This window comes from Lathamus discolor, chromosome 1 (assembly GCF_037157495.1).
Source record: "Lathamus discolor isolate bLatDis1 chromosome 1, bLatDis1.hap1, whole genome shotgun sequence".
Taxonomy (NCBI): domain Eukaryota; kingdom Metazoa; phylum Chordata; class Aves; order Psittaciformes; family Psittacidae; genus Lathamus; species Lathamus discolor.
Window position 1 is genome coordinate 137,532,361 of NC_088884.1, and position 25,331 is coordinate 137,557,691.

Below are 25,331 nucleotides of genomic sequence, written 5' to 3' on the forward strand. Positions count from 1 at the left end.
TGCTAGCAAAGGACAATGCTGTTTTGTTTTATTTATTTGTATGTATAAAAAAATACAATCAACTTTCTTCTCAGAAACCTTGTCACGTTGAGCACACTTGCTTTTAACTCTCCTGCAGTGCGTTCTCATGAGTGTCTCATAGCAGTAACTATTCAGAGGTACTTTACTCTTCCCTTTGTAAAAGCATTGCAGTGTCTAATGCCCTGTTGAAAAAAAAAGAAGTCTGGAAAAATCACCACCTTTTCTCCAATAGTATGAACATCAATGATTTGCAATTGTTCTAATAAGACTAATTTAAGAATAAAATGTGGAATAGCAGCAGATATAAATGCTGTTTCAGTAAGTAAAAAATGCACACACCTCAAACACATAGGAACTGCACATCTCCTAGTTAAAAACCACACTAGTCCCACTCCTGTTTTGGCAAAAACTAAGGCCAAGCTTGTTACCGCAGTAGCAGCAGGCTAAAAAGTGCAGCACATACTGACAGGTTACCTACACTACCACAGTATTTTGCTTTGATTCAGTCATCTAAAAAGCACGGAAGTCAGCTGAAATTCCTCGCTCATGGTTCTTCCAATGAGCTTCCAGGAAAGGGGTTACACCTGGACCCTGAAGAAAAGTGGATAGATACATTCAGCTCTGAAACAGCACAATATAGGATACCTTCATAAAAGTAGAAGTTATTGCCAAAGCAAGTTCTCACCCTTGCTTTGCTGGATACAAAGCAGGTATCTGGCCGAGGGAGACACCAGTTTATCAAAATGCATGCGTCTTCCCTCTCTCACGGCAATGACAGCTCATTAAAGAGTCACCAGCTATTACACAGACATTCACAGTATTATGCGGCATGGGAGTTACTCATCCTTAACAATGTCGTCTTTTTGGCTGCCAGTTCAATTTCAAACAACAAACCTTTTTTGTTGGTCCCAGTGATGTATTACTTCCTCATTCTAATTTATCTGTTTAAAATATTTAGGAGTGCTCATATGAAAGTGATGAATATGTTCATAATTATGTCCATCTTTATAAGATCCAAACCTACAAAAAATATTCAACAAAGCAAAACCATTACAACATTATTTAACCCATGCAATTAAATCATACACTTCCTATAGTATAATTATCACTCCTCTGAATGTTCTAGATAGCTTATCTCAGAAACAGGCCACAACCCTACTTACATATAAATCACGATGTACTTATGCTATCTAACAAGAGGTCTTTGAGTATAATGGAGATATTTAATTACACTGATTGGATTAATGCCATAGACACTCTATAATTGGAACTCCAGCTGACAAAGGTGTGGTGCATTTATCTAGCTAAACCTCATGCTCTTTGAAGTCAGTTTTTCTACTGAATTCAGTGGAGGTATAATTTAAGTCCCCAGAGTATCCAAATTCCTAAAGGGTATAAATCTTCTGCTTATAGGCACACATAAAAAATAAGGACAAGAAAAATAATTCTGTGCTGAAATCAGCTGAGAAAAAATCTGAATGTGAATGCTAACTTCAGGCAAGTTTCATCATGTGGAAAAGACTCCTGGTTAGACAGGAAGCCAGTGACTGAGTGATAAACAAAAAGTAAGTAAGCTCCACTGTTAGGTGTATAGAAGGAATATCCTGTATTAGGCATGTTAGAAGTAGTAAATACAGTATTGCTGGAAATTGTCTGTCTGCGGCAACATCTGTTTCAGACTTCATAATTCTTCCACTGACATTCAGTGTAGCATAAATACCTTTCTCTGTATTTCTGTTCCTTATGCAATGTCAGTGGAAAAGTGACACCATTCTAGAAATAAATAACTTTAAATATAAAAATCTAACCCTTTTTTCTTCTTGACATATGCAACATACTGCCTCCTTAATTTTCATAACTCCATTTATACAGTATGTTTTAAAATGCTTATGCGAAGAGTATTTAACGTATATATTGTATTTTGTGTTCTAAGTAACAATACATAAAGACCCCAGTCCTCAAAACTGCTGAGAAACATGGGAGATCTCTCATCATCTATAAAATGAGTCACCACTTCACTTGGCAAATATCCCTGCCAAACAGTCTCACAAATTAATCACCTGGGTGAAATAAGCATTACCTTCAATTTATGCTACAACACAGCAGGCTGATTTTCCCCAGGCATACGCCAAGTCAGTAGAAAAAAGGGAATTATATATCAGAAATTCTTGCTTCCTGATCCTCTGCTTAGTTTGGTACTGATCAGTGCCTCCCACTATAAATTACAAGATGTCACATATTAATTTACTATGAGATACACTGACCTAGGATTGAAATGGATGTCCTCAGGAACTTGGCTGGGATCAGTGACGATTCTGTCATTGTCAGCATAGCTATCCAAGTGATCTGGGATCCTAAATTTGGCCATCTGGACTTCTGAATCACTTAAACCAGCATGAGATATGCGGGCATAGCCCAACCTATCAGATACCAGAAGAGTTAGTTTGAAGAAATAACTCAAGGCAGTTTCACCACATTCTTAATTCATGTCTCTTTTTCTCAAGAGTTACTATTTAACTTATCAACGTAACTTTCCATTTCTGTAAACCTCACTTCAAAAAACTTCAGAGTGCTATATGAACACAAGCATCACAACACAATGTTGTAAGTAGAAAAACCAAGAAAACCGAAGTGACAACAGAAAAAGTTTAACATCTATAAACTTACTTTTAAAATTAATAGTTTTAGTTTACGCATCCTGGCAGAAGCACACCAGCTTTTTTCACTGAAGAGATTTTGAAATTCGAGAAAGGAACTCAAGCATCAATGGAATGAGCAATGAGAAAAATTAGACTGCAAAAGGGGGGTTTGTTGCCTTTAAAAAAAAAAAGCCCCAAAACCTCTGTTACTTAAGTACTGTTACGTAAGACAGCTATCTAGTTTACTGGGTTTAATCCTGTGAACACTGCAGAATTTGCACAGTTTAAGCTGAATTCCATTCTGGTACATACAACACTAAGGGAATGATTTACAAGCAACCTGATATAAAAAGTCATGGAGTGCATAGGTCCCAGCAGAGGCAAGTGCTTCAATATGGGCTTAAAGTTTCCGTTAATTCCAGCATAAAACTTGGCTGTATTAGATCAGCATTTTGCTTCGAAACCCTACAATCATAGGTCAAAACTCCTATCTTCTGTGTCCCATACAAATTAGGGCTTAGCCTTCACATTTTAGAATGATGCTGCAAAGACAGAGGTTTGGAAAAAAAAGTAGTTTTATGTTAGCAAAGCAGATTAGATCTGAAGGCTTTTGACACAGAAGGATGAAACCTGTAATACTGTCTTTGTAAATTATATTCAGAAATACAATCATCCATCCTGAGATCGATGTTTCACATTTCTTTATGGTATACCTCACTGCCCATACATCATTGTTTAGGGATGCAAGACTCTTCCACAGTTACCTACAGAAGGGTGTAAAATTGACAGTCATAAAAATAATTAAAACCAGTGAATACATGATCCACTTTAACATACCTTATTACTCCTCGATACATAATATAGCTACACCATCTGTCACGATCTGTACTGTCAATATCCTACAAGTGAAAAGGGTAAAAAAAGTCAAACAAACAAGGTAAGCTTTCCTCAAGGGTAGTGTTTGAATCAGTAACAAGCCAATGTATAAACATGCTGCAGAAAAAATGTTTTGCTTTAAATATTGAAATAAGGTAAGAAGAAACCCCACTGCTGGACGCAAACAAATCAGACAGCTTTTTGACATCTCCTGACAGAAAACCAAACTGCAGAACTCAGCTTTGAAACAAAAGAATCACAGAATTAGAGGTTGGAAGGGATGTCTGGAGGTCACCCACTCCCAACCCCATGCTCAAAGTAACTTCAAGCAGGTTGCTCAGGGTCTTATGCAGCCAACTTTTGAATATCGCCAAGGATGGAGATTTCACAACTTCTCTAGGCCTCTGTTCTACTGCTTAACAACCCTAAATAATTGTGATCCTTTATTTTTGGTCTTCTGCTATCCAACTGGCATTTCTCTTCTGACAACTGCTGTCCAGTGCTTCTTGTTCATTCACTGTGTAACTCTACCTTCTCTATAACATACCGTGAGGTAGCTGAAGATGGTGTTTGAAAATGTGCATGTGTTTTCTCTTATGTCTATTTCTAAGTTACCAATTTGAAATAGTAGACTGTTTCAAATATGTATTATCTGCAACTGCTAAAAGAATCAGTACTTTTACCTTACCTGGACATTTCCATTTTCTATTAATTCAGTATAATCTCTGGATCCAGGAGCTGAAGTAATGTATCCTAGAAATACTACTTGCTTAGAGCTCGTCTTCAATATATTTGAAACAGCTATAGCCTGGAGTTTCCTGTCTAAGTCCTCCCTGAAAGAAATGGGAAAGACTTAAACACATATACATTTTAGCTAAGAATCTTTGTGCTATAACATAGTGAACCACAAACAAATCTGGTACCCTTTTTATTGCTCAGTATTAGAGAGTATGCAAGTTTACAAACAGCTCAGTGATTCAAAATGATCACTGTGTTCAATAAAAGCCACATGGTCGTGGTAGATGTAATTAGGGTTCTCTTTCTAACCACCATAGGAACAACTTTTTCTCATACTGCTTTGTTTTTAATACTGATCTCATCACTAGGAAATGTGAATGTAAGTGCTTCGGTTATCTGAGGCTGTCTCTGCCTGCACTTGAAATCCAGTTGTGCTAGCACAGTGTGGTGCGTAACAAAGAGCTCACATGCTAACAAGATGGCAAGATGGACATATGGTAAATATAGTCTTAATGTCTGGGTCACGTAGTTTATGAAATGTGACTTAAAATCTGTGTCATCCCATTAACACTACTTAACAACATTTGGCACGAACTCTTTAATAAGATTTACACAACGGTTCCAATATGACCAGAAGTGATAGCATAAGTGAAGCCTGGTAAAATACTGCACTGAATCCCATACCCTGTCCTCAGATTTGTCATAAAATAAGGTAAGGCGGTTGTCTTTCTGTGATTCTTCATGCTAATAACTTCAGTTGTATAAAGCATGTTCTCTTCTGTGTTTTGGTAGACTGGGCCAAATACCAGTGAGATAGGGAACTGATTTTGGAATCTGTAATCCTAAAAGGGGACAAGAAGTTAAACGCTGCTACGCTTTCTAAATAGCAGTACTTCTGACTGACGTAAATGCATTAAGAAGAAAGAGCACACAAACAGGAGATGAAAACCCCAAACCACTGGAATAGAAGCCTGGTATATGTGAAGTTGCAAGGTGAGCTAGCTGCTCTTTCCAGAATTACACTTCTGCAGAAGACGAGTTCTTTTAAATGACACAAGGCATTGTTATATACCCATGTTTTTAAAACAGTGTTAAAAGAAATCCCTACTTATCCAGTATTCTATAGCTCATGTCATCCTAAGCAGCAGATGAAAAAAGATGAAAAACGAGCAGTTATGTGCGCCATTTAATTACAAATTCATTCACTTCAAAACAAAATCGAATTTGTACTCATTTCCCATGTGTCTCCTCCTATTTTCTCCTTCATCTTTATCTCATCTCGTGGGGAGGGGGTATACACTGCTATTTTCTCCTGCTTTGACAGAGAGTTTCTCAGACAGGCAAGCCTAACCATCCGTGTGAGACACAGAAAATTCCTTTCTTGTGTTCAGACTGGGAGTAGTTTCTGACAACTATATGTGTTTAATAAAAGGGAAAACTATAAACGATTTGTATGCTCGGAGCACAGCTTCTATGCATATGAAGGAAATAGGGAAGCTCAGTATGGGATAATGAGAACTCTACCGCTTTCTGAATAGCAGCTTTGTATATTACATTCTGCATCCAATCCATAAATTTGCTTCCCCGTGAATTATAATAAATATTTTGAAAAGCCCAAATCTTACTACATAACAACAAACATATTAGATATTGCAGCAAATAAACCAGAAACAGCTACATGGAGCACCACAATGCTACCCCTTATTAATAATATTCATTACACACAAGTAATCAAGATATTGTTTTAAAGTAAAGAACTAAAATATATACCTTAAGCTTTCCCATACTATATTTTAGTTACTGGTATAATTCTTCCTTTAAGAATCCAGAGATCAGATTTCTTATTTCCAGTTTCATATAGTCAGAAGGACACTGAATGGATATTTTTTCTGCTGTTTCAACACTGTCCTTTCTTGGAGGTTTCAGAATTGTTACTTTTTATTTTAATAAACATCAGTTGGCCATTAATGCTATCTATGTGCAGTCACTGTGGTGACCTATTCCACATACAAGAAGTCAGAAGGATGCTATCCTGCACTTAGATGTATCTGTAGCCCTGTTTCTTGTGGTTTTGCAGGACTACATCTTTCTACCTCCAGTCACTCAGATATTAGGCTCAGCTGAGTTTTCCATGACACACCTGTGCCTTTCAAAAAATGCTTCTAAATTTTAAACCAATAGCTGTACCACAGTATTTCCTCCAATATGCCTTGTTAGTATCAGTATTACAGCAGCAGATATTAAAGGGTGCAAAAGAAACCCCAGCAGTTCACAAATGACCATTATGTTACACGACTTTGCATGACATGTAACAACAAGTAAAATACTCACTCTTCATTTCCAAAGTGGGCGACAACAAAATCAACCAGTTTCCCTGTGAAGTTGACAGTCATGGAGATGGCGGGTGCAATCTCTCCCTCTGGAGACGGAAGGAGGTGATGGGTAGATTTTACAATTGGATACCGTGATAGCGCCATAATCCTACATGAGAAGAAGGAAACAGTTACTTTGTTGTTGCTCACAAGCCCATTCTGCATCACTTAAAAGACACAGGCTCTGGAGAGGAAAGTTACTAAATTCCTCTCACATATGGAAAAAATTAAATAGCAGTCCATCATCACTAGGAAGTTCCATCTGCCACAGAGATCTGCATATCCCCCTGAAAAAAAAACCCACTTCAAAAGCCACTATTTTCCAGAGTGCAAAGACATGCAACTGGTAGTCGGTCAAGCATTAAAGTAAAATCAGACATAAAAATACTGGTCAAATAGATATGTGCATTTATATGCCCATTTCCCACTATACAGCCCAAGGTGGGTTTAATGAATTCAAAATTTCTAATAACTCCAGGTTGCAGTTAGATTTTCCAACTGCTATCACATTTTTAAGTCTGAAATCTAAAGTTCTCATAGTACAAAACAGAATAATGAGAAAAGGGAATCAGATATAGTACATTGAATGCCAAACTTCCAAATCTGTACATTAAGAAGCAGGATGCCATTTTCTGCATCATCAAAGCCAAAGCAGCTTACAGGGGCAGGCACCAAAACCTGATCATTGCATTGCATTGCATTGTAATGCTAAGGAATCAAAGATTGTTCTTAAAGACAAGCTCCAACAAGTGATTATGGTGATTATTATTCTAATTATGCTTTGCCCATGTTTTAGTGGCGTTAGTATTGGGCTGTGTATTTACAGTTATTTTGTGTCACTGTGCATGTAAAGATGACTTACCCCCAAGTGTGATCTCTTGTGCTGACTTACCCCCAAGTGTGATCTCTTGTGCTTGGACCAAAGTCTGTGTAAAATCCTAGTCTTTCTCCCAGCCACATTGTTGGATCATTGTTCCCAATGAATGGTTTGGAGGCATCACTCTCGATAATAGTGATAAAATCAGCATCTAAAATGGGGAAGAAAAAAGAAAATATTTCTAAATTTATAACTGTGATCTATAAATGTGATTTATAAATGACTACATAATGTTGTCATTTCCCTTTCAATTACACAGGCGTAGGCACAAGCCCTCCAGGAGTCAATCAGGGCAAATCTTAACGCTGGCAACAAAGTCATGCCCAAACATTTGGTCACTGTAGGCCACACAGCCTCTGACAGAACAACACTTAACATGTGGTTGCCACAGGTCCTCCTGGTGCATAACCAGATGCACAGTACAGCTGGCCTACACATACCTAGTGCAGACCATTTCAAAAGCATTAGACATCGTGTGCACAGATTAACAGCCCCGTAGCAAGTCTACTCCTTTCAACTTGATGAACAAGCACTACACAGCACATCTGCACTTACCTTCATCTACCAAATCCTATCCTGCTCCAAAGGGTCCTGTGAAGAGGGAGCAAGGTCTGCTGCCAAACCAGTTAGCCCATAGCAACCTGCCATCAGCCTGCTAGCAGGGTAACAGAAGGGTTCCAGCTCTAGAGAACTGTTTGCCATCCACAGCCACCTTGCTTTCTCAGGACACTGTGGTCCCTCCCTGTTTACATGCTGAGGTGTGGTTTTGTCAGGGGAATAAGACAGGTTGCCCTATATTTTAGCTGGAGGATACAGCAAGAGCTACGTGGCCTTCTGCTTCTAAATCATTAGCATGCATACATGTTGGCCACAGAAACAATGTCTGAAACCACTGAATGGGGTTGATGTTAGTTTCCTTCAGGGTAGGCACGAGCCATTACATGTTGCATCTTCACTATTCCAAACCAACAGAGGGAAGATGAGCCCAATGAATGCACACCACCACACCCTTAAAAATAACCCCTACGCTGAAGCTACCCACTCTTTTCTCTGTGGCTGTCAAAATCAGTTAACCTACTTTAGCAAACAAAGCGTTTAAGATGAATGCATTAATGTACCTTATTTAGGGCATACTAATTTGAGACCCTTTAGGAATTATACAATGCTTCACATCAAACAAACAAACAAACAAACAAACAAACAAACCCAAACCAAAAACAGAGAAGTTCTCAAACATTAAATTTTATCTGGAAGGATATTTATCATTATTTCATTTATGCAAAGAATTTCTCTATAGATAAGTAACTCATCAGCAATATCAGAAAAAATCCAAACAAATAACAAAGTATTTCCTCCAACCAGAAACCTATTTAAAGCACAATTTAAAAATTTATCACCTTTGCAAATAGATTTTTTAACAGAAGTGATTGTATTGGAATAGCTCAGAAGGAAGAAACTAGACAGATTCTTGAGATAATGCAAGAACAGACCCAGTTACCCAGCAGGTGTTCTTGCTTCTGCCTCTTCAGATGAACCCTCTCCTATAGAAATTAAATGGAAGAAAAACGGTTACCTGTCTGATTAAGCAGATCAGCTGATCCTTCCAAATTAGACCATCCGTCATTGTTATATGCAAATCTAAAAGGCCAGATCATAGCAGAGAAGTCTCTTTTGGGAACCTCAAAAAATAAAATGGAAAAGAAGTGCAATTTGACTTTAATGTATTATACCTTTGCAGTCAGCAACATCAGCTACATCATGCCCTAAAAGACACACAAGAAGGGATGTTTTAACCAATATATTTTCCAAATAAAGCTGTCAGAATTACAAAAAAAATAGGGTTTTTTGCAAAAAATCTGCTCTAATAAGAATAAAAATTAATTTGTGCAACTAAAAGTAATAAATGAACATGAAAGAGAATACAAATCTTTTTAAGAGGAACTACCTGGGTTTTTTTCCACATTATAAAGGTACTACAAACCCAAATGAGTTCTAGGAAGAAAGCCAACTGTATGTCTGTGTGCATATATTTGAATATGCATGTGCAGACAGGTGCATACACATACACATGATTTCTACTTAGCTCTCATCACCTTTTCTGCATCTTTTCCTCCATTCATCACCAGTGATTTACCTAACAGAAACATTACCCACAGGAATACATGTCAAGAGCAAGTTTCAAAAGGCTATTTCTAAACTGCCATCAAAAGAAAAAAGAAGTCTAATTCATAATTGCAACCAACTCCATCAAAAAGTCAGTCTTATTCTGGTAATGAACTATATCATAGAATGGAAACACGTTAAGTTATATCTGATCAAACCAGCTCTAATTTTAAATTTAAATTACTAAATAGGCAAGCAACACACTTGGACTAAACTCTGTGGTCATTAAGCAGTTGTCACTATCATTGCAATACCTCATTATCCAAGTTTCATAAGTGGTCTAATTCTAATCTAAATCTAACAACTTTTCAGAGAAGTTAAATTCAGAGTTATGCATATAAATATAGAAACATAGAATTCCTTCAGCTGGAAGGAACCTCAGAAGGTTATCTGTTCAAACTTCCCTGATATAAGATCAGGCTGCTAACAGGATGGTCCAGTCAAGTTCTGAATATAATTCACGTAAACTCATTTATAAAAGTAACATTCAAATTGAATATGAGGCAAGAATCTCTGGTTTTCAGAATATTTTCTTCTTTCTTAGCAGCACTATGAACCTCCAGGGGCCCAGGCATCTCCTGTGCTCAACATGAATTTAAAAACTATACTTTTTACATCTTCATTTCTGCTTTAGTTTTGTTGAATACTCGGATACCGGCATAAAGACTTCTTCAGCACCTAACGTATCACATGCACATTTTACTGTATACTTGAAAGTTGCCATTTTCACAAACACATGACTCACCCCTTGGCCCAGCTTCTTCTGGTAAGCTTTATAACGTAGACCCAGTCCTAGCAAACCAACACCAACAAACAGCCACAATACTGGAAACAGCAAAAACACAGAAAAGCTAATTTTAAACCAAGAGAAAACAATGTTATTACTGCACTGTCATTCTAAGGTGCATTATTCATGGAATGGGAAATGTATATATTTAAATTTCCATGTATGCCAGTAATAATACCATTCCAAAACAGTGTACTTAAGAGTATCTCTATGCGTGCAGAGTATCTCTTTGTGTGCAGATGTAATTACATTCTCCAAAACATACTAGGATGAGCAGATAAAATATACCAAAACTCCTTGGAACATTTATGTAAAAATGATGCCTACTGCAGAATACATTATAATGATGAGTATCCTGATCTTTATAAGGTTATAGAATGACCTAATGGTTACCAATTTTTTCCTTTCCATCTACTTCAAAGACAATATACCAAGTGGGCTGAAAAATCATTCTTATCTTTTGTATACACATGTAATAAACCAATTTAAGAGTCATGTAAGAAAGGAAGTAAAATCATACTCACGTATTTTAATAAAGGTTTTACTCTTTCTGAATAGTGGCTTTTGGTTGCTTTTCACTTCAAAGATAGAGCTGAGGTCTTTCTTGGGTACTGTTAGAAAGTCTATCCCAACACATAACATTATAAACCCTGTAAAAATATAACTCATCAGGTTTTTCATAGAGGTTTAACATATTAAAAATGTGTCATAAATGACCCACTTCTAAACTTCCAGCTGTTGCATTACATTCGAGTTCATGACTCCAACAACAAAGACAATTCAATGCACAAATGCAGACAAATGCCACATCCAGTGCAATAATGCAGCCAATATGAGGCTGAGAAAGATCCTACTTATCATTGTCACAACATTCACCTCAACTATGCCTGCAGCACTTCAAAGACGTTTAATTTATATTGTTGTACTTGTTGACATGAGCACTGCTTCCAGCAAAATGAGGCAGTGACATTAAACATGTCACTAATGATAGGCATTTCCAAAAAATATTTCAAAGTAGTAGTATTGCAGTAAGAAATCAAAGCTAAACGATTTTAAATGCTACTGAACACCTGCTTCACACAAAAATAATTAACTTCAAAATGACATTGTTTGGGGCTATTCATTTTTTGCCCCCCAAAATAAGCTGCTACTGAGGCTGGGTCCCACTGCTGCATATTAGGTTTCTTCTCTTGGTGAAATATCTGTTTAAAGCCATGTTTTCCCTTCTTCCATTCACGTACCAATTGAGAGAACAATAAAAACAAGAACATTTAAATCCTTTCATCTGGGGCAAAGCAGAGAGTCTTTCAGCAGACCTCCCCTACCTTTGTGTATCCTAACACCAGCTTCCAAGGAACGTGAAGCACACCTACCCAGCACTCTCAAGCAAAGACTGATCTGCAGTACAGTTTCGGGGTATTATGTCAAAAAGGCTAGAACATGGTAGATGGATTATACTAACATGCTTCCAGGCCCCTACTGACAGCTACAACTCTCAGCTCAGCTCAGTGCTTTCAAGGTTTACTGGAATTAACCTGGACAAGAGCAATTAAATTACACCTACACATTACAGAACCTTCAAATAAGAGCTTGATGAAGAAAATATGTTGTTGATTGTAGGTGTCTGTTATCTTTTCAAATTAACTGCTCTGTCACAAAGAAACAAATAATGCATTTTTAAATCAGAACCACAACAGCAATTGCTCAACAGTTTGATCTAAAACAGTGTTAAGCAGACTGCAGCTGACTGGGAGGCCAATTTAACATGGCAGCATCTTCTATTTTTGTGCTCCAGAGCCAACAGAAGCAACTGTGCTTTTTAAGAATAGACAATTAAACACAGCTACAGATGCATTTCAAAAGCTAGTGAGCGACTTCAGTGCACTACCTGTTGCAAGGCACTTTGATGGTATCTTTTACTTGAAAAGGTAGCTCAGACTAACAGTACAAGCTCTTTTCCCATCCTTTATGAACTAAAGAATCCAGTTACCTCCACAGAAAATGTGGGAGGATAATGAATTGGATAAGAGCTCTGCTGGAGAAGGTACACGTCCCTAATATCTTTGTGGAATAGTTAATTATCTATAGAAATTATGTTTTTTTCAGAGTTACAGCTGAAGATGAAATAACCATTACTCAGTATTTTCTTATTGCCCTTACTTGTTACATGAGTTGCAGTGAAAGCCTGCAAACCAGGAAGCTGGGTCTAGTGCAATGAAGAAGGCGGCACACACCAATCCTTTCTCAAAGGGACACTGATTCCAGCCATTAAAGTTGATGGAAGAGCAGGGATCTGACCGCTCAGAATTATGTTACATCACAGTGAAGCAGCACAGAAATTTTGAATATAATAATCTTACTTTCATTGCCACTTTTCCTGGAGCAGTTCCCTACCCAAACTGCGGCAAGAGAAAGCCAGGATATTGGACAGGAGGAGAAAGCAAGAAATAGCACTTGCACCTGAAAGAAACCAGAAGAAAATAAGCAGTTTGCCAGAACGCCAAGCTGCAAGAGTAGAAGTGCAGCAACAAATACACAATCTCATGATATAATCTGCAAATCTGTGATAAACAATGGGATGGCATCAGAAAGAAACTGGATTCTCAGATGCAATATAAGCTCATGTGGTGCCATCAGCTGAGATGGGTTCAGTTCACAGTTTTCATTTTACCGAAGAGAAAGTGCCATCTCTGTGTTACCATCTAGTGATCATGACAGGTGAATTAATCACAAGTGTGTCTGTGAAAGGAAGTGTCAGAAAGGGATTTTATGTAACAGCTATTCTTTTGACAAGGCATTACTCAAGAAAGCATTTAACACTCCTCTACCACATGCTTTCTTCGTATAGCTTCAACACAAAGTTAAATTGAGTGAGATAACTGTTTCTACAGCCCCCAGAGTGCTTGCAAAACAAATAAAACTGAAAAAGAATCATAGAATCATAGAATAAATAAATAAATAAATGTAAGGGAACTCTCCTCAAAACATAACAAACTGAAACCCTCATGTGATTGATGTAATGTATGAAACACATGGAGAGTGAGAAACTGGAGTGACAGAAGGTGGTCGCAAAGAGATGTGGAGCAACAAGTCAAGCACAGCAGTCAGTAATCCTTTTCAAACAAAACACAGGATAATGTGTCACATTTTAATACATGTCACAGACTCACAGACTTGGCCCTGGACAATATTTGGCATTGTTAAATGTAATTAGTGAAAGATGCCACTGAAACACGTTAGTTCCTATTAAAATACAAACAAAAAAACCCTAACAACCCAGTTCTGGAAACAAACCACAAAGGGTTGGTTTCATTTCCACCTCCCAGACTTCAAGGTGGGATCCCTTCAAGGGATCATTTTGCTAAAACCTTTGCATTTGCTCACCTCAGTTCTTCCTCATGGGCAAATACCTGACAATTTCTTTTCTTCCTCTCCTGTTTGCATATTTGCGACACTGCAACTTATTGACATTTTTCCAAATGTGCTGGTATGTCCACAAAGCACAAGGTAAAGCTGCATGGAAATGAAGCTCAGGTCTCAAATGCAGACTAGCTAGACTGGCAGGATGCTGCACTTCACTTCTCAGAGCAGGGCTAAATAATGCACGGAGTTACATGTCCTGATTTCAGCTGTAACAGTTATTTTTTGCTTCCTAGTAGCTGGTGCAGTGCTGTGTTTTCTGCTTTAGTCTGAGAACAATGCTGATAACACACCGATGTTTTTAGTTGTTGCTAAGTAATGCTTACTCTGACCAAGGACTTCAGTGTCTCATGCTCTGCCAGAGAGGAGGGGCATGGGAAGCCAGGAGGAAGCAGAGACAGAACACCTGACCCAAACTAGCCAAAGAGGTATTCCACACCACAGCACGTCATGCCCACTATATAAACTGGGGGCAGTTACCCAGAAGGGCGAGATCACTGCTCAGGTCGGCTGGGTATCGGTCGGCAGGTGGTGAGCAGTTGTATTCTCTTCCCTTGTTATTTCCCTTACCATTATTACCATTGGTGGTAGCAGCAGTGGTTTGTGTTATACCTTAGTTACTGGGCTGCTCTTATCTCAGCCCGTGGGAGTTGCATTCTTTTGATTCTCCTCCCCATCCCACTGGGAGCAGGGGGAGGAAGAAAACGGGGAGTGAGTGAGCAGTTGCATAGTGCTGAGTTACCAGCCGGGCTTAAACCACGACATAATGTTATAGTCCCAGTAACACAGCCTTCACAAAACCCTGAGTCTGCAGAAACTAGACTGTTACCTGAGGTACCATACAGCTACCTTAGGCAGCTAGCATACAGATGCATTCACACCCTGGATTGCAGCTAGATTTTTAGGGTGACTGATTAAGAGATCTCTATTCCTCAGCTGTGTACTGAGTTATCAGACTTTGTTTCACTTTGTCATTTTCCCTCAACTGATTTCCATTTTCTGTCCACATTTTATACTATTTCTAACAGTAAAGAAACAAGTAGATTAGTTTTTGCATGTCTCATTAATTTTCTCATAGAAACTCTTACCATAGTAAAGCAGACAGCAGCTGAGCATTTGAAAGACTGTTTATACACTAGGTTCATTTTAAACATCTGGTTGAGGCTAAAGCAAGTATATTTGTGCTTGTTCATTGTCATAAACGTACCTAAAAGAAGATGGGAGCTTTCTCTAGCATAAATTCCTCCAGGTACAAATTTATAAGCTGTACACCATACACAGAAGAACAATTCAAGAACGTAGGCAAACATGGCAGTACTCATGGCTTTCCCAGGGTGCAGACAGCTAGCAAAGTGGCCAGCCAGTTGAGGCCACACGCACATAGTAAAGACAGCAAGAATGTTGCCTGCAACAGCAGCACTCCAGGTGTGCAAATAAAGAAGACCAGCTGAAGATGCTAAACCTGTGAAGGGATAGAAAATAATAAAGTTAGTCCATCAGGTATATTATCTGCCACCTTCTTTTTCATTCTAAGAAAAGAGAGTCTGGGAAATACAACTGTGCTTTGCAGCCATGAGAACTGCATCACTAGGACAGTTATTCCCAATACCCAAAGACAGCCTCTTGCTCTTCGCAGCTCTTAAGTGCTCCAACAGAAAAGGCGAATAAGAAAAAAGTAAAACATAATTCATTGTTTCCTTTGGTCCCTGTATTTTGATATGTCCCAATTTATTATGAAACATTTGTACAAAGTACTGTTTTGTCTTCTTGATATAAACACTTACAAACAATTAGCTCAGGATGAAAAAGAAGCAGATTTATGTTTTTTACATAGTATTTATACCACTAGATTTCATGCAAATGGGCCTACAAATTAAACCAGGCTGCATCCATCCATGCTGACATGTGCAAAACACACCTCCCTCCACAGCTCAAGGGCAGAATTATTTCCATCTTCTCCTATTTCTTTATGCGTAGCCTGCTCCGCAGCACAGCTATACCATCCTCATGAAAATGGTTGTCCAGACCCAGCACTTGAATCCCTCTTCTGACTACCCAATACCCACCGTATGCAGACTTGTTCACAAATACTTTGCCACAGCAGAACTGCTTTGATGTTCACAAAATTTTACTGCCTGGAGATGTTGGCACCTAAGGAGACAGGAGGTGAGCTTGCCTCCAGGTGAACTGCTCACTAATTACAAGTTATTGTGCCTCCTGCAGAACAGAGAGGCTTATGTCATCTTAACCCCATAACCACAGATGTAGCCGTACACATTGCAGACAGAAAGAACCGAGATGCTACTCATGGGAAAAGAACCTCAACAGGGGCTTCTGAAAAGAACAGTGCTGCCCTGCAATGGCCTGGACATTTCACCCTTAGTTAGCTGGTTAGACACATGCATAGACAGTTAGCGACAGAGAAATAGATGCTTTGATTAGCAAGTGATTTTTCTGAGAAGTGGTGTAGGGTCAGAGGGCTTGAGTAAAGGGAATAAGGTAAGAGAAACAAAAGTTCTGCTCAGGCTTTGCACCTACCTACAAGAAACCAAGCAAAACTGGTGGCAGAAGACCAACTCCAAAATGAAAGCATCAGCCCATGAGCCAGGCCCAACAGAACTGTACCTCTAATAAAATGATAAAGAAAGGGGAATCATACATTAATATAATTCTATGAACACCTGACATTGAAAAAGAAACTTCTAAACATGTAGACAAGGTTGCTTGGTAATATTTTATAATATTTTTTATTTGAAGTAGAGCTCAATTTGATCAAAAATATCTTCATCTCACACCCTGCTACATTTTCTCCCTTTTACTGGACACAAACATCAATTCAAAATAACGGCAGTTTATCATAATGTAGAAATGAGCTAGGTTCAGCAGCAGAAACACTCCACTGAAACCGTGAATATAGAAAGCAATGAGAACTTGGAGAAAATGAGAGGAATCCACTCAAAGAGAAGTATTTGCTTCACATCACATAGGGAATCCCACAGCACCTAATATCACTACCAATCTTAGGTAGCTCTTGTGTGTACTGATTGCAAATTAATAACTACCTTGCCTGCCTCTACACGTAGTTGACTCAGAATAACTAATCTAGTCTCTAGATTTTGGAACCTAGGTGAGCAACACACAGCATTAACACTAAATTCTTACTATCCAAAACTTCTAGAGAAGTACATTTTTTAATATTGCACAGTTCCCTTTTTGTTATCTGCATGTATCTCTGACGAACACTATTTTCTACCATCTCCCCTCTGAAATCAACTACTGCATTCATTCACTGCATATTACAGATGCACTTCACTCATAAGTCCTTGAACCTCAGTCTTAATTTAAAAATTGCTCTGCAGTGTGGCAAACGAAGGGTTTTTATTACTGAAATAAAAATCATTCTGTCTTAGAAAATTTTAAGATTTACTGGTATAGACACAATGCTCAGAGGTATCCGAAAGCAAGAATGAATCTACAAATCCTCTGTGCAAAGTACTTTGTACCATTTTAGTCTCTGTATGTTCTTACACAATCATCTGTTTAATTTGTCACCCACTACAGCACTGGCTTTTGATTACTATTTTGTTTAAATGATAATAAAAACCCACTTACCCATATGGATTAGGATCTGGACCTGCATGTGGATGCCCACTTACTGCCCATCTAGAAATTAATGAGACCTCCCCAAATATCCACAGGGTGAGGAACATGAGACTGCCAAAAGCAATCCCTGACAACAGCCAACGAGGGTGGGAAACTGTCTCTCTAACTGCATTACCAGTTTTCTTTGCTTCTTGTTTCCTCTTGTCTCCATCTAGAATAAGAATAGAATATAGATGAGCAAACTGTCAAATCCTATTAGAAAGGGTTACTGAGGAAAAGAAATACCCAGGATCACAAAATTACCAGATTAAATTACTGGCTGAGACACGAAACTAGCTTATCTGATCATTCGTGGAAATTGGTAAAACAACAAAATCTCCAATAACATTCCTAGGTTTGTAAGGAAAAGCTCCTCACCTTACGTGTACAAAAACGGCAACCCGTCCATATGATGATTCTTCATACTACTGGAATTTAAATCATCAAATTGGCTTTGACAGTCAGCAGAAAAGTTACTAGAATTCGTTCAGAGGATTCTGTTCTCTGAAATTCTAAACTCTGACACAAACAAAACCTGACACTTCCAAAGAAGACAGAAATAAACTCCCTTCCTTCTCCATTTTCCACGCACTTTAGATCCTCTCTCATCTCAGGAGAAAGCACCTTTAATTGCATAGACATACTCCTTTGTCACCTAGGGAGAAGACAGATTCCCTTCCTACTCTCCTGCAGCAGATTCCCTTTCTAAACTGTGATGAATGCTCAGGCTTAATTTAGGTCATGCAAGTCTACAAACAGTATACATTATGCCAATTTATGCCCGCTTACACACAGGTAAGGTCTTATCTTTCAATTAATTCTGAGAAGAAAGGAACTTCTGAGGATTTAACGTGAGCTGCCTTAACCAACCAACCCAACTTTGCTGTCTTCTTGGCAATACTACCTTCACAGTTTTCAAGTGTGCTTAGCCTATGCCAGCCCCCACTGCTGCAGACTCTGTCCAGATGCTCCAAGAGCTCAGTCATATTTTGACTGGGACAACGTGTCCACTCTTCCAGTGCTTTCTGTTTATTTTGCCACATCAGCTGTTCCCTGGCTTTGTTCTGCCTCCCTTCCCTGTCAAAGGCTGGGCACTGGCAGAGAAACACAAAGATCAGACAATTAAGAAAATACAGAAATGCCACAGATGCTTCATGCTGGACTGAGGACAACCCATTCTGGTTCTACTGGTCTAGATTACACTGCTGTTTGCATTACTGTCACATTATTGATACTGCAATTAGCTGGCAGTTCCAACACAACTTACTGCAGCTTGTATGAACTGTGATAGCAAATTCTGCCATGGGGTAGATGGAAGCACCCCATGGTTTCCAAAGTCTGCAGCGCTCATGCATTAGGTCTAAAACTAGACTGTACTGGGGATAAAAAACCCCAAGGTATCAAAACCCAGTGACACATAGATACGTATACCTTAAGACGTTTTCATAACTGCCATATTTGCTGCAATACACTTACCTGAATAAATTCGCTCCACTGCTGCTATAACACCAATTGCCAGTACGACAGTATTGGCAGCTTGTGAGCTCCAGACTGGGTTTAGTGATGTATACCAGATGCGAAGAACAAGGAGCATTATCTTGCCTAGCATGAAGCCCCATATCCTGATGAACCTGTAAGAATCAGTTTTATCAACAGCGATGCACTTGAGAAAAAACAAAGCCAAACAACCTCTTCAAAAAGAACCAACCACCTTTTAATATAAAGCAACGTCAGTTACAATCCCATCAGTATAATAAAATACCTTTGTAAACTGTTTCCTGACCACCATGTTACTGTCTGAACCAGCAATGAGGAGGAAACACCTGCAGCCAAGATGACTAGTCTAATTGGAGCATTTGGTGCCTGGTATGATGCTAAGCTTCCTACAAACAAACACACACATAAAGAGATTGCTTTAATGGACAGCAAAAATCAGGTAATAAGGACTTCCTGGGCATTAGTTCAATCTTGTCTGCAATTTGGATGGCTAAACCATTCATCTGAAAACACATGACACTACACATTTTTAAACAAACCAAAGGAATGCAGGTATAGATAGAAACGGGGTATATGTGACATTGTAGCAATTACCATTTTCAGGAAAAAAAAAAATAACATGAAGCAATTGCCTAAAACTGCAGCATTTGCCTTAATTTAAGTACTTATGGTCATTGGTTCCATAAATAGGATATATGGATAAAATATCTAAGCATAGAGATATTCCTGAACAGTGCACTTACATAATTCAAAAGCCAAAATGCAACAGTGCATTTATTTTTACTGCTTTTGAGTTACTTAAGTGTGCTACAGCACAAGCCATATCCTTTTTAGAAAGGAGCAGTTACCATACATTGCACAGGGATTAGTAAGCAATTGCCTTAGCAGGTATGAACAAGGCTTTCTCTGGTCTCAAGAGCATTCATTAACAGCCTGTGTCATCTTCTTACTGGAAACAGTCACTCTCCCGGTCACTCAACAAGACTGCACACATATCTCTGCCACTTCACAGGGCACACTGACCTCACCTTTTATCAGCAGTTCTAAACTCTGCCAGCAGGTTTCAAATCCAAGTTACTATGGGTCACACATTTTCATAACATCAGTGCAGCAAATTCTGTCCCCGGACCAGTGAGAAACAGCAGAAGAAGCAATGCTGTTTTGCTACCAGCCATTTGCTAAGTGAGTAAGAGTCAAACTTGAAGAGACATTAAACAAGAAAGGCCAGACATAGAGCTGCTGACTCTGGCACTGCATGCTAGGAATCCTCCAATTGTCTATTTGCTTATTCTGTTCAGAGTAAAAGATGCAAAGTTTCGGGCAAAGATGGTAAAATGAAATTAATGTGTAGTGAATATAAGCTTGTACGGACGTTAGCAGAGGGCTGCATGTACAATGCTCACAGATGTGTCACTGAACTGGGCTGAAATCTGCAGCTCTGCCTCTTCACACCATCCATCACTTGCGTTAGTCAGATCAAAGCTACTGTGGGTTTGCCTACTTACAGCAGACACACCTTTTGTTGCTGAACACATACACCCGAAATGTAAATATATCTATGTGAACAAACAGATTTACCGTGTGTTGTCAGAAGACACTACCACTAGAATAGTTCATTGCTGGTTTTGGTCTGGGTTTATTTTTTTAACAGAACATGAAACCAAGTAGCATGAAAGGATACAAAAATTAAACCAAAAGTTTCAGAGAAAACAAAGCTTTCTAAAAAGACAAAAATATTATCACCAATAAGGGAAGAGTATTTTCCATCAAAACAAAAAAAAAACAATTCTCTAAATATTCAAGTTGAGCAAAGCATGAATAATTTCCAGATTTTTTGATTGTGAAATTGAAGACTGAATATTTCCAGTGGAATGGGGTGGAGCATTCACAGGGTAGATTGTTCTACCTGACTTTGCTCAACAAGCCCCAGAGGAAGGCTGTGGCCTGCCTGAGAAGGATAAAAAAAAGGCAAAAGGAGAAAGAAGAAGGAAGTCTGTAGGTACGAAGAAGGAAAGGAAGCAGTAAGAACTGAGGAATAGGAGAAACAGCAGCACAGCATGATAGGACAGAAATAACCTAGATAACTTGAGAACCTGCAGTAGGGAGGCAAGCATAAAGTGAGTTACCATTGGCTAAACTCCTTGATGGAGACAAAGGGTGAGGAAGATGCTCTTACATCTTCCCCAAATGCTAATGCTCACTGTGGGGCAACAGGTAAGGAGTATGCAGAGCAAGCACCTGGGAAAGAATACGGTGTACACTTGCCAAGGGGTGGACAATATTAAGAGTGTTTGGGAGAGGGAAACAGCAGGGTGATATGAATCACTGAGGGAACAGTTCCTGTTCAGGCAGGAATGAAGGGGAGATCATATCTGCATACAGCAATGCTCAGCTTTGCCCAGGCTGAGGATACGTACAGCTTCAGTCTCCCCATGCTCTAAGTCCTTCTGTGACCACCTCCATTAACACATCCTTTCTCCAGATTACTGCTGAAGGTTCTAGTTTGTTGTCTGTAGTGTCCTCAGAAGCTTGCAAAGCAGGGAAAGCAAACAGGCTTATAAACCAACAGACTTTATAAAGCACTATAGGTCTGTCACTGCTTTTTACTTAGCGGAACAAAAATTAGACACATTTAAGCCATTTCCACCTCTTCTGGTAATATGAACTAGTAAACACAACAATCCCAGGCACAGCTACAGGTTGGGTAGAGAAGAGATTCAGAGCAGCCTTGCAGAGGACTTCGGGGTGCTGGTCAATGAGAAACTTAACATGAGCCGGCTTCAGTGTGCGCTTGTAGTATTGTGTGCAGTTCTGGTGTCCTCAACATAAGGACATGGAGCTGTTGAACAAGTCCAGAGGAGGGCCACGAGGATGATCAGGGGACTGGAGCACCTCCCGTATGAAGACAGGCTGAGGAAGTTGGGGCTGTTCAGCCTGGAGAAGAGAAGGCTGTGTGGAGACCTCAGAGCAGCCTTCCAGTATCTGAAAGGGGGCTATAAGGATGCCAGAGAGGCACTCTTCATCAGGGACTGTAGTGACAGGACAAGGGGTGACAGGTTAAAACTTAAACAGGGGAAGTTTAGATTGGATATAAGGAGGAAGTTCTTTACTGTGAGGGTGGTGAGGCACTGGAATGGGTTGCCCAAAGAAGCTGTGAATGCTCCATCCCTGGCAGTGTTCAAGGCCAGGTTGGACGAAGCCTTGGGTGACATGGTTTAGTGTGAGGTGTCCCTGCCCATGGCAGGGGGGTTGGAACTTGACGGTCTTAAGGTCCTTTCCAACCCTAACTATCCTATGATTCTATGATCTGAAGGACTAATCTTAAATAAGCATGGTAAATTTTGCGTTACTGTGATTGTCTGAAGGAAAGCAGAGTGCAATTTGAAATGCTTACACTCACTACTAGTTTCTAAATTATCAGATGTAGAAAATACAGTGAGCACCACTGCAGGAAGCTGAAGATTCTGCTCATTGAAGAGCTTATAGATACGATGTGAAGAGTAGAAAAAGAAAACAACATGGTAAAACTATTCTTCATTTGCACTGATGACATCAAGAAACTGTTCAGTTCTAGCATCTTTTCAGAGAAAAAGAATAAGAATTCTTTAAAAAAAATTGCAATGAAATAAGTAAATAAGATGATCCTGTTCTGTCTTGTAACAGTAGAAGAGGACATTTATATGGAAAGTGATTCCCTGAGTATAATCTTATACTGATAAATGAGAAGCCAGGGACCGCTGCTTCCAAAACGCATCACTTAGCAGCGGTATTTTCCCTCTAAGCAGGATGGAGACCCTTGTCTCCTCTGAGTTCTTCCAGGTGGTGAAAACTCGTTAGCAATAACTTGCTTCTGAATGTGGCTGTAGATGCCAAACCTTCTCCCAACAAAATTTCAGAACATCAACAAGAGCTAAGGCTTGCTCCAGTTAGTTAAAGACCAAAGAGGGAATCCCAGCAAGTCTTGGTTTATGGAGGAGCATGTGGGATACGTAGTGAGGCAGCTTTATCTTGAATTTAGGATCAAATTCTGTTCCTGTGCAATTATCAATATGAGAGTCACATCCAGGATGAACCCATACTCTCATCAATATGCTACATAGAGTGTGCGTGTGTGTATGTGTGTATATATGTATATATGAAACCTGTAAAAATAACTGCCTCAGAAACATTCCACACATAGCAGATTACTTATATAATAGCCCCAAGCTGTCCTGTAACACCTTGTCCCTACCCATTGTTACTGGCACAGCACTGCTATAAAAAAACCCAACAACCCTGTTCTGCCAATCTCTGCAATACTGAAAACATTTTCCTATTGGGCATGACTTGTACTAATTTGAAAGCTTCTAGCAATAAAATCAAAATGAGATTGGTCTTTAATCATGTCCAAAAACCCGTACTGCATTGGTCAAAAAACCAATAGCTGCAAACAATATTCCTCTGACCATATCTAAAAGCATGAGACAAAAAGAAAAGCATGAGTTTGGGAGAGCAAAAACTTCTTATTCGTATCTCTTTTCAGAATCATGTGACTTTTGAGGCAATTTGAAATGTTTATTCTTATTCCTTGATACCAGCATGTAATCTATAACTCACTACAGAGCATACTTACCAACCATAGTGAGTCTCAGAAGGGCTAGGATGTACTTATTGTTAGCCAACCTCCAAAAAGGGCCAATTATCAACAGTACTGGAGAAAAGAAGGCAACAGCAAAACTTTCCAGACCTGTGAGTGCCAGTGTCTGAAGGGGGAAGTAATAAATCATTGGTGGCAGAGCATGGTAAAGAGACCAAGAAATGTAGCCTAAAAACAAAAAGAGAGGGGAAAAAGAAAAAAAGTAATTTATTTTCAACAGCCTGTTTTCCTGGAGAGTCTGTAAGGGCATAGTGGTTTATACTTCCAAATGTAGAATATCACATGTATAACCAACTAGTACAATTAATAATAGCAAGTATTTCTTCACAGAAAGTGGCTATTTCAAGTTAAACGAACACATTTTCCCAGGAAAAGAGAAACGATGAGCAGAAAACTCTATTATTCCACTCTGACAGTAGTTCCTGCTTCGATCCTCAGCGCAGGAGTGCTCAGTGTAGGAGAGGGTTAGCGTTCAGAGGGAACAATGCTGGCTAAACGAGGAGTCCACCCACAGCCTCAGGGCTCCTGAAGCACCGGTCGGTGGCTAAACGCATCGGTGCAGTAACCGGTGCGCAGCTCTCCCCTGAAAACGCCTTCGCCAGCGTCCAGCGCTGCGCAAGGGGATGTGCCGAGTGCCCCACGCCGCACCGCTCCTCGCCCGGGCAGCACCGCGCAGCGCCGCACCGGCTGTGCGCGTACCCCGCACACACACCTAGCCGAGGGCGCGCGTAAATCCTCGGCTGATCCCAGGACAAAAGGCATCCCGGCAGGCAGAGGGGAAAAAAGAACCCGAAGGCGCACACTCATCGGTGACCCGCCTGCGCTCATCCCCGGCGGAGGAGCTCTCCACCAGCAGCACCTCCCTCCCGCGAACGGTAACCCCCCACGACACACTGAGGGGCTGCCCCGCTGCAGCCGCCGGCCGTTCCCGTTAGAGACCGCGGGGCTCCCAGGCGGGGATGAAGCATGCTGCCGTTGAACGCCTCCCAGCCGGCCGCAGCCCCTCACGGACGCCTGCCCCATCCCCGTCGGGCGATACCGCCACCACCTACCCAGGAGGCTCTCCGCGAGAACGGCCTTCCACAGGTGGAACATGGCTCCGTTCGGCTCCGTTCGGCTCGGCTCGGCGGGGTCCCCGTCCCCTCTCGCCCCAACCGAGTCCCGAGCGCCCGGCAAGGCGCGGCGCAGCCCCCGTCCGTGTCGTCACGGAGCCCGCCCGGCACGCGGCCGCAACGCGCCCAGCGCCCTGTAGGCGGGGCCGCTCCATCGGGCCGGGGCGGTGCTGCCCGGCCCGGCCCGGCGCGGCGGGGCTGTGCGGCCGCAGCGAGGGGCAGCGGGCGGCCGCCAGGCACGGGCGGCGGCGGGGGCGCGGTGCTGGCCCGCGCGGTGCGGGGGACTCCGCTCAGCTGCCACCATTCAGCCCCGCGGCCTCGGCCCGGGCGCCGTCGCTGACAGAAATGGCGGCTCCCTCAGGCCCGTAACCGCTGCGGCCCGAGCTTCCCTTGAATTCCTGTGCTTGGGCTGCCGAGGGAGAGCAATAACCCCTAGCCCAAGCCTGCAGGGTGGCTGCCGAGCAGGAACCGGTCGCTGTGTGGTCACAGAGCTGCTCGAGCCCGCACCGAGGCGGCACTGCGGCTGGAGCGGATGGCGTGGTGTGAGGTGG

At 40.6% G+C, this 25,331-nt stretch overlaps 1 protein-coding gene across 3 annotated transcripts; it reads right to left on the reverse strand.

The window, feature by feature from the left end:
• On the reverse strand, positions 1-24,904 carry CWH43 (cell wall biogenesis 43 C-terminal homolog). 3 transcript variants are annotated; one of them, XM_065665273.1, is made up of 17 exons: positions 24,721-24,904; positions 23,759-23,836; positions 19,298-19,418; positions 19,012-19,166; positions 17,506-17,707; positions 16,432-16,520; positions 15,101-15,355; positions 10,998-11,123; positions 10,432-10,511; positions 9,097-9,202; positions 7,539-7,674; positions 6,606-6,755; positions 4,225-4,369; positions 3,498-3,559; positions 2,286-2,441; positions 916-1,041; positions 1-203 (listed from the first exon to the last, which is right to left on the reverse strand). In XM_065665273.1, the coding sequence occupies exons 1-16, from the start codon at positions 24,761-24,763 to the stop codon at positions 954-956; spliced, it is 1,992 nt and encodes a 663-aa protein (XP_065521345.1). In that variant the 5' UTR covers positions 24,764-24,904; the 3' UTR covers positions 1-203; positions 916-953. The 3 variants fall into 3 exon arrangements, with proteins under 3 accessions (XP_065521345.1, XP_065521344.1, XP_065521346.1); XM_065665272.1 differs by having other exon boundaries at positions 23,645-23,836; XM_065665274.1 differs by lacking the exons at positions 19,298-19,418; positions 23,759-23,836; positions 24,721-24,904 and adding an exon at positions 23,645-23,694.
• Between the last annotated feature and the right edge of the window lie 427 nt (positions 24,905-25,331).

What these genes read in the sequence shown, in the direction of transcription:
- CWH43 (XM_065665272.1), bottom strand. Translation starts at nt 24,763, where the DNA reads ATGTTCCACCTGTGGAAGGCCGTTCTCGCGGAGAGCCTCCTGG. An exon ending in ACAAGAGATCACACTTGGGG is followed by an intron (nt 6,756 to 7,538) that starts GTAAGTCAGCAC and finishes CTTCTCATGTAG; the next exon opens with GATTATGGCGCTATCACGGT. An exon ending in GACATCCATTTCAATCCTAG is followed by an intron (nt 1,042 to 2,285) that starts GTCAGTGTATCT and finishes TATTTTTTGTAG; the next exon opens with GTTTGGATCTTATAAAGATG.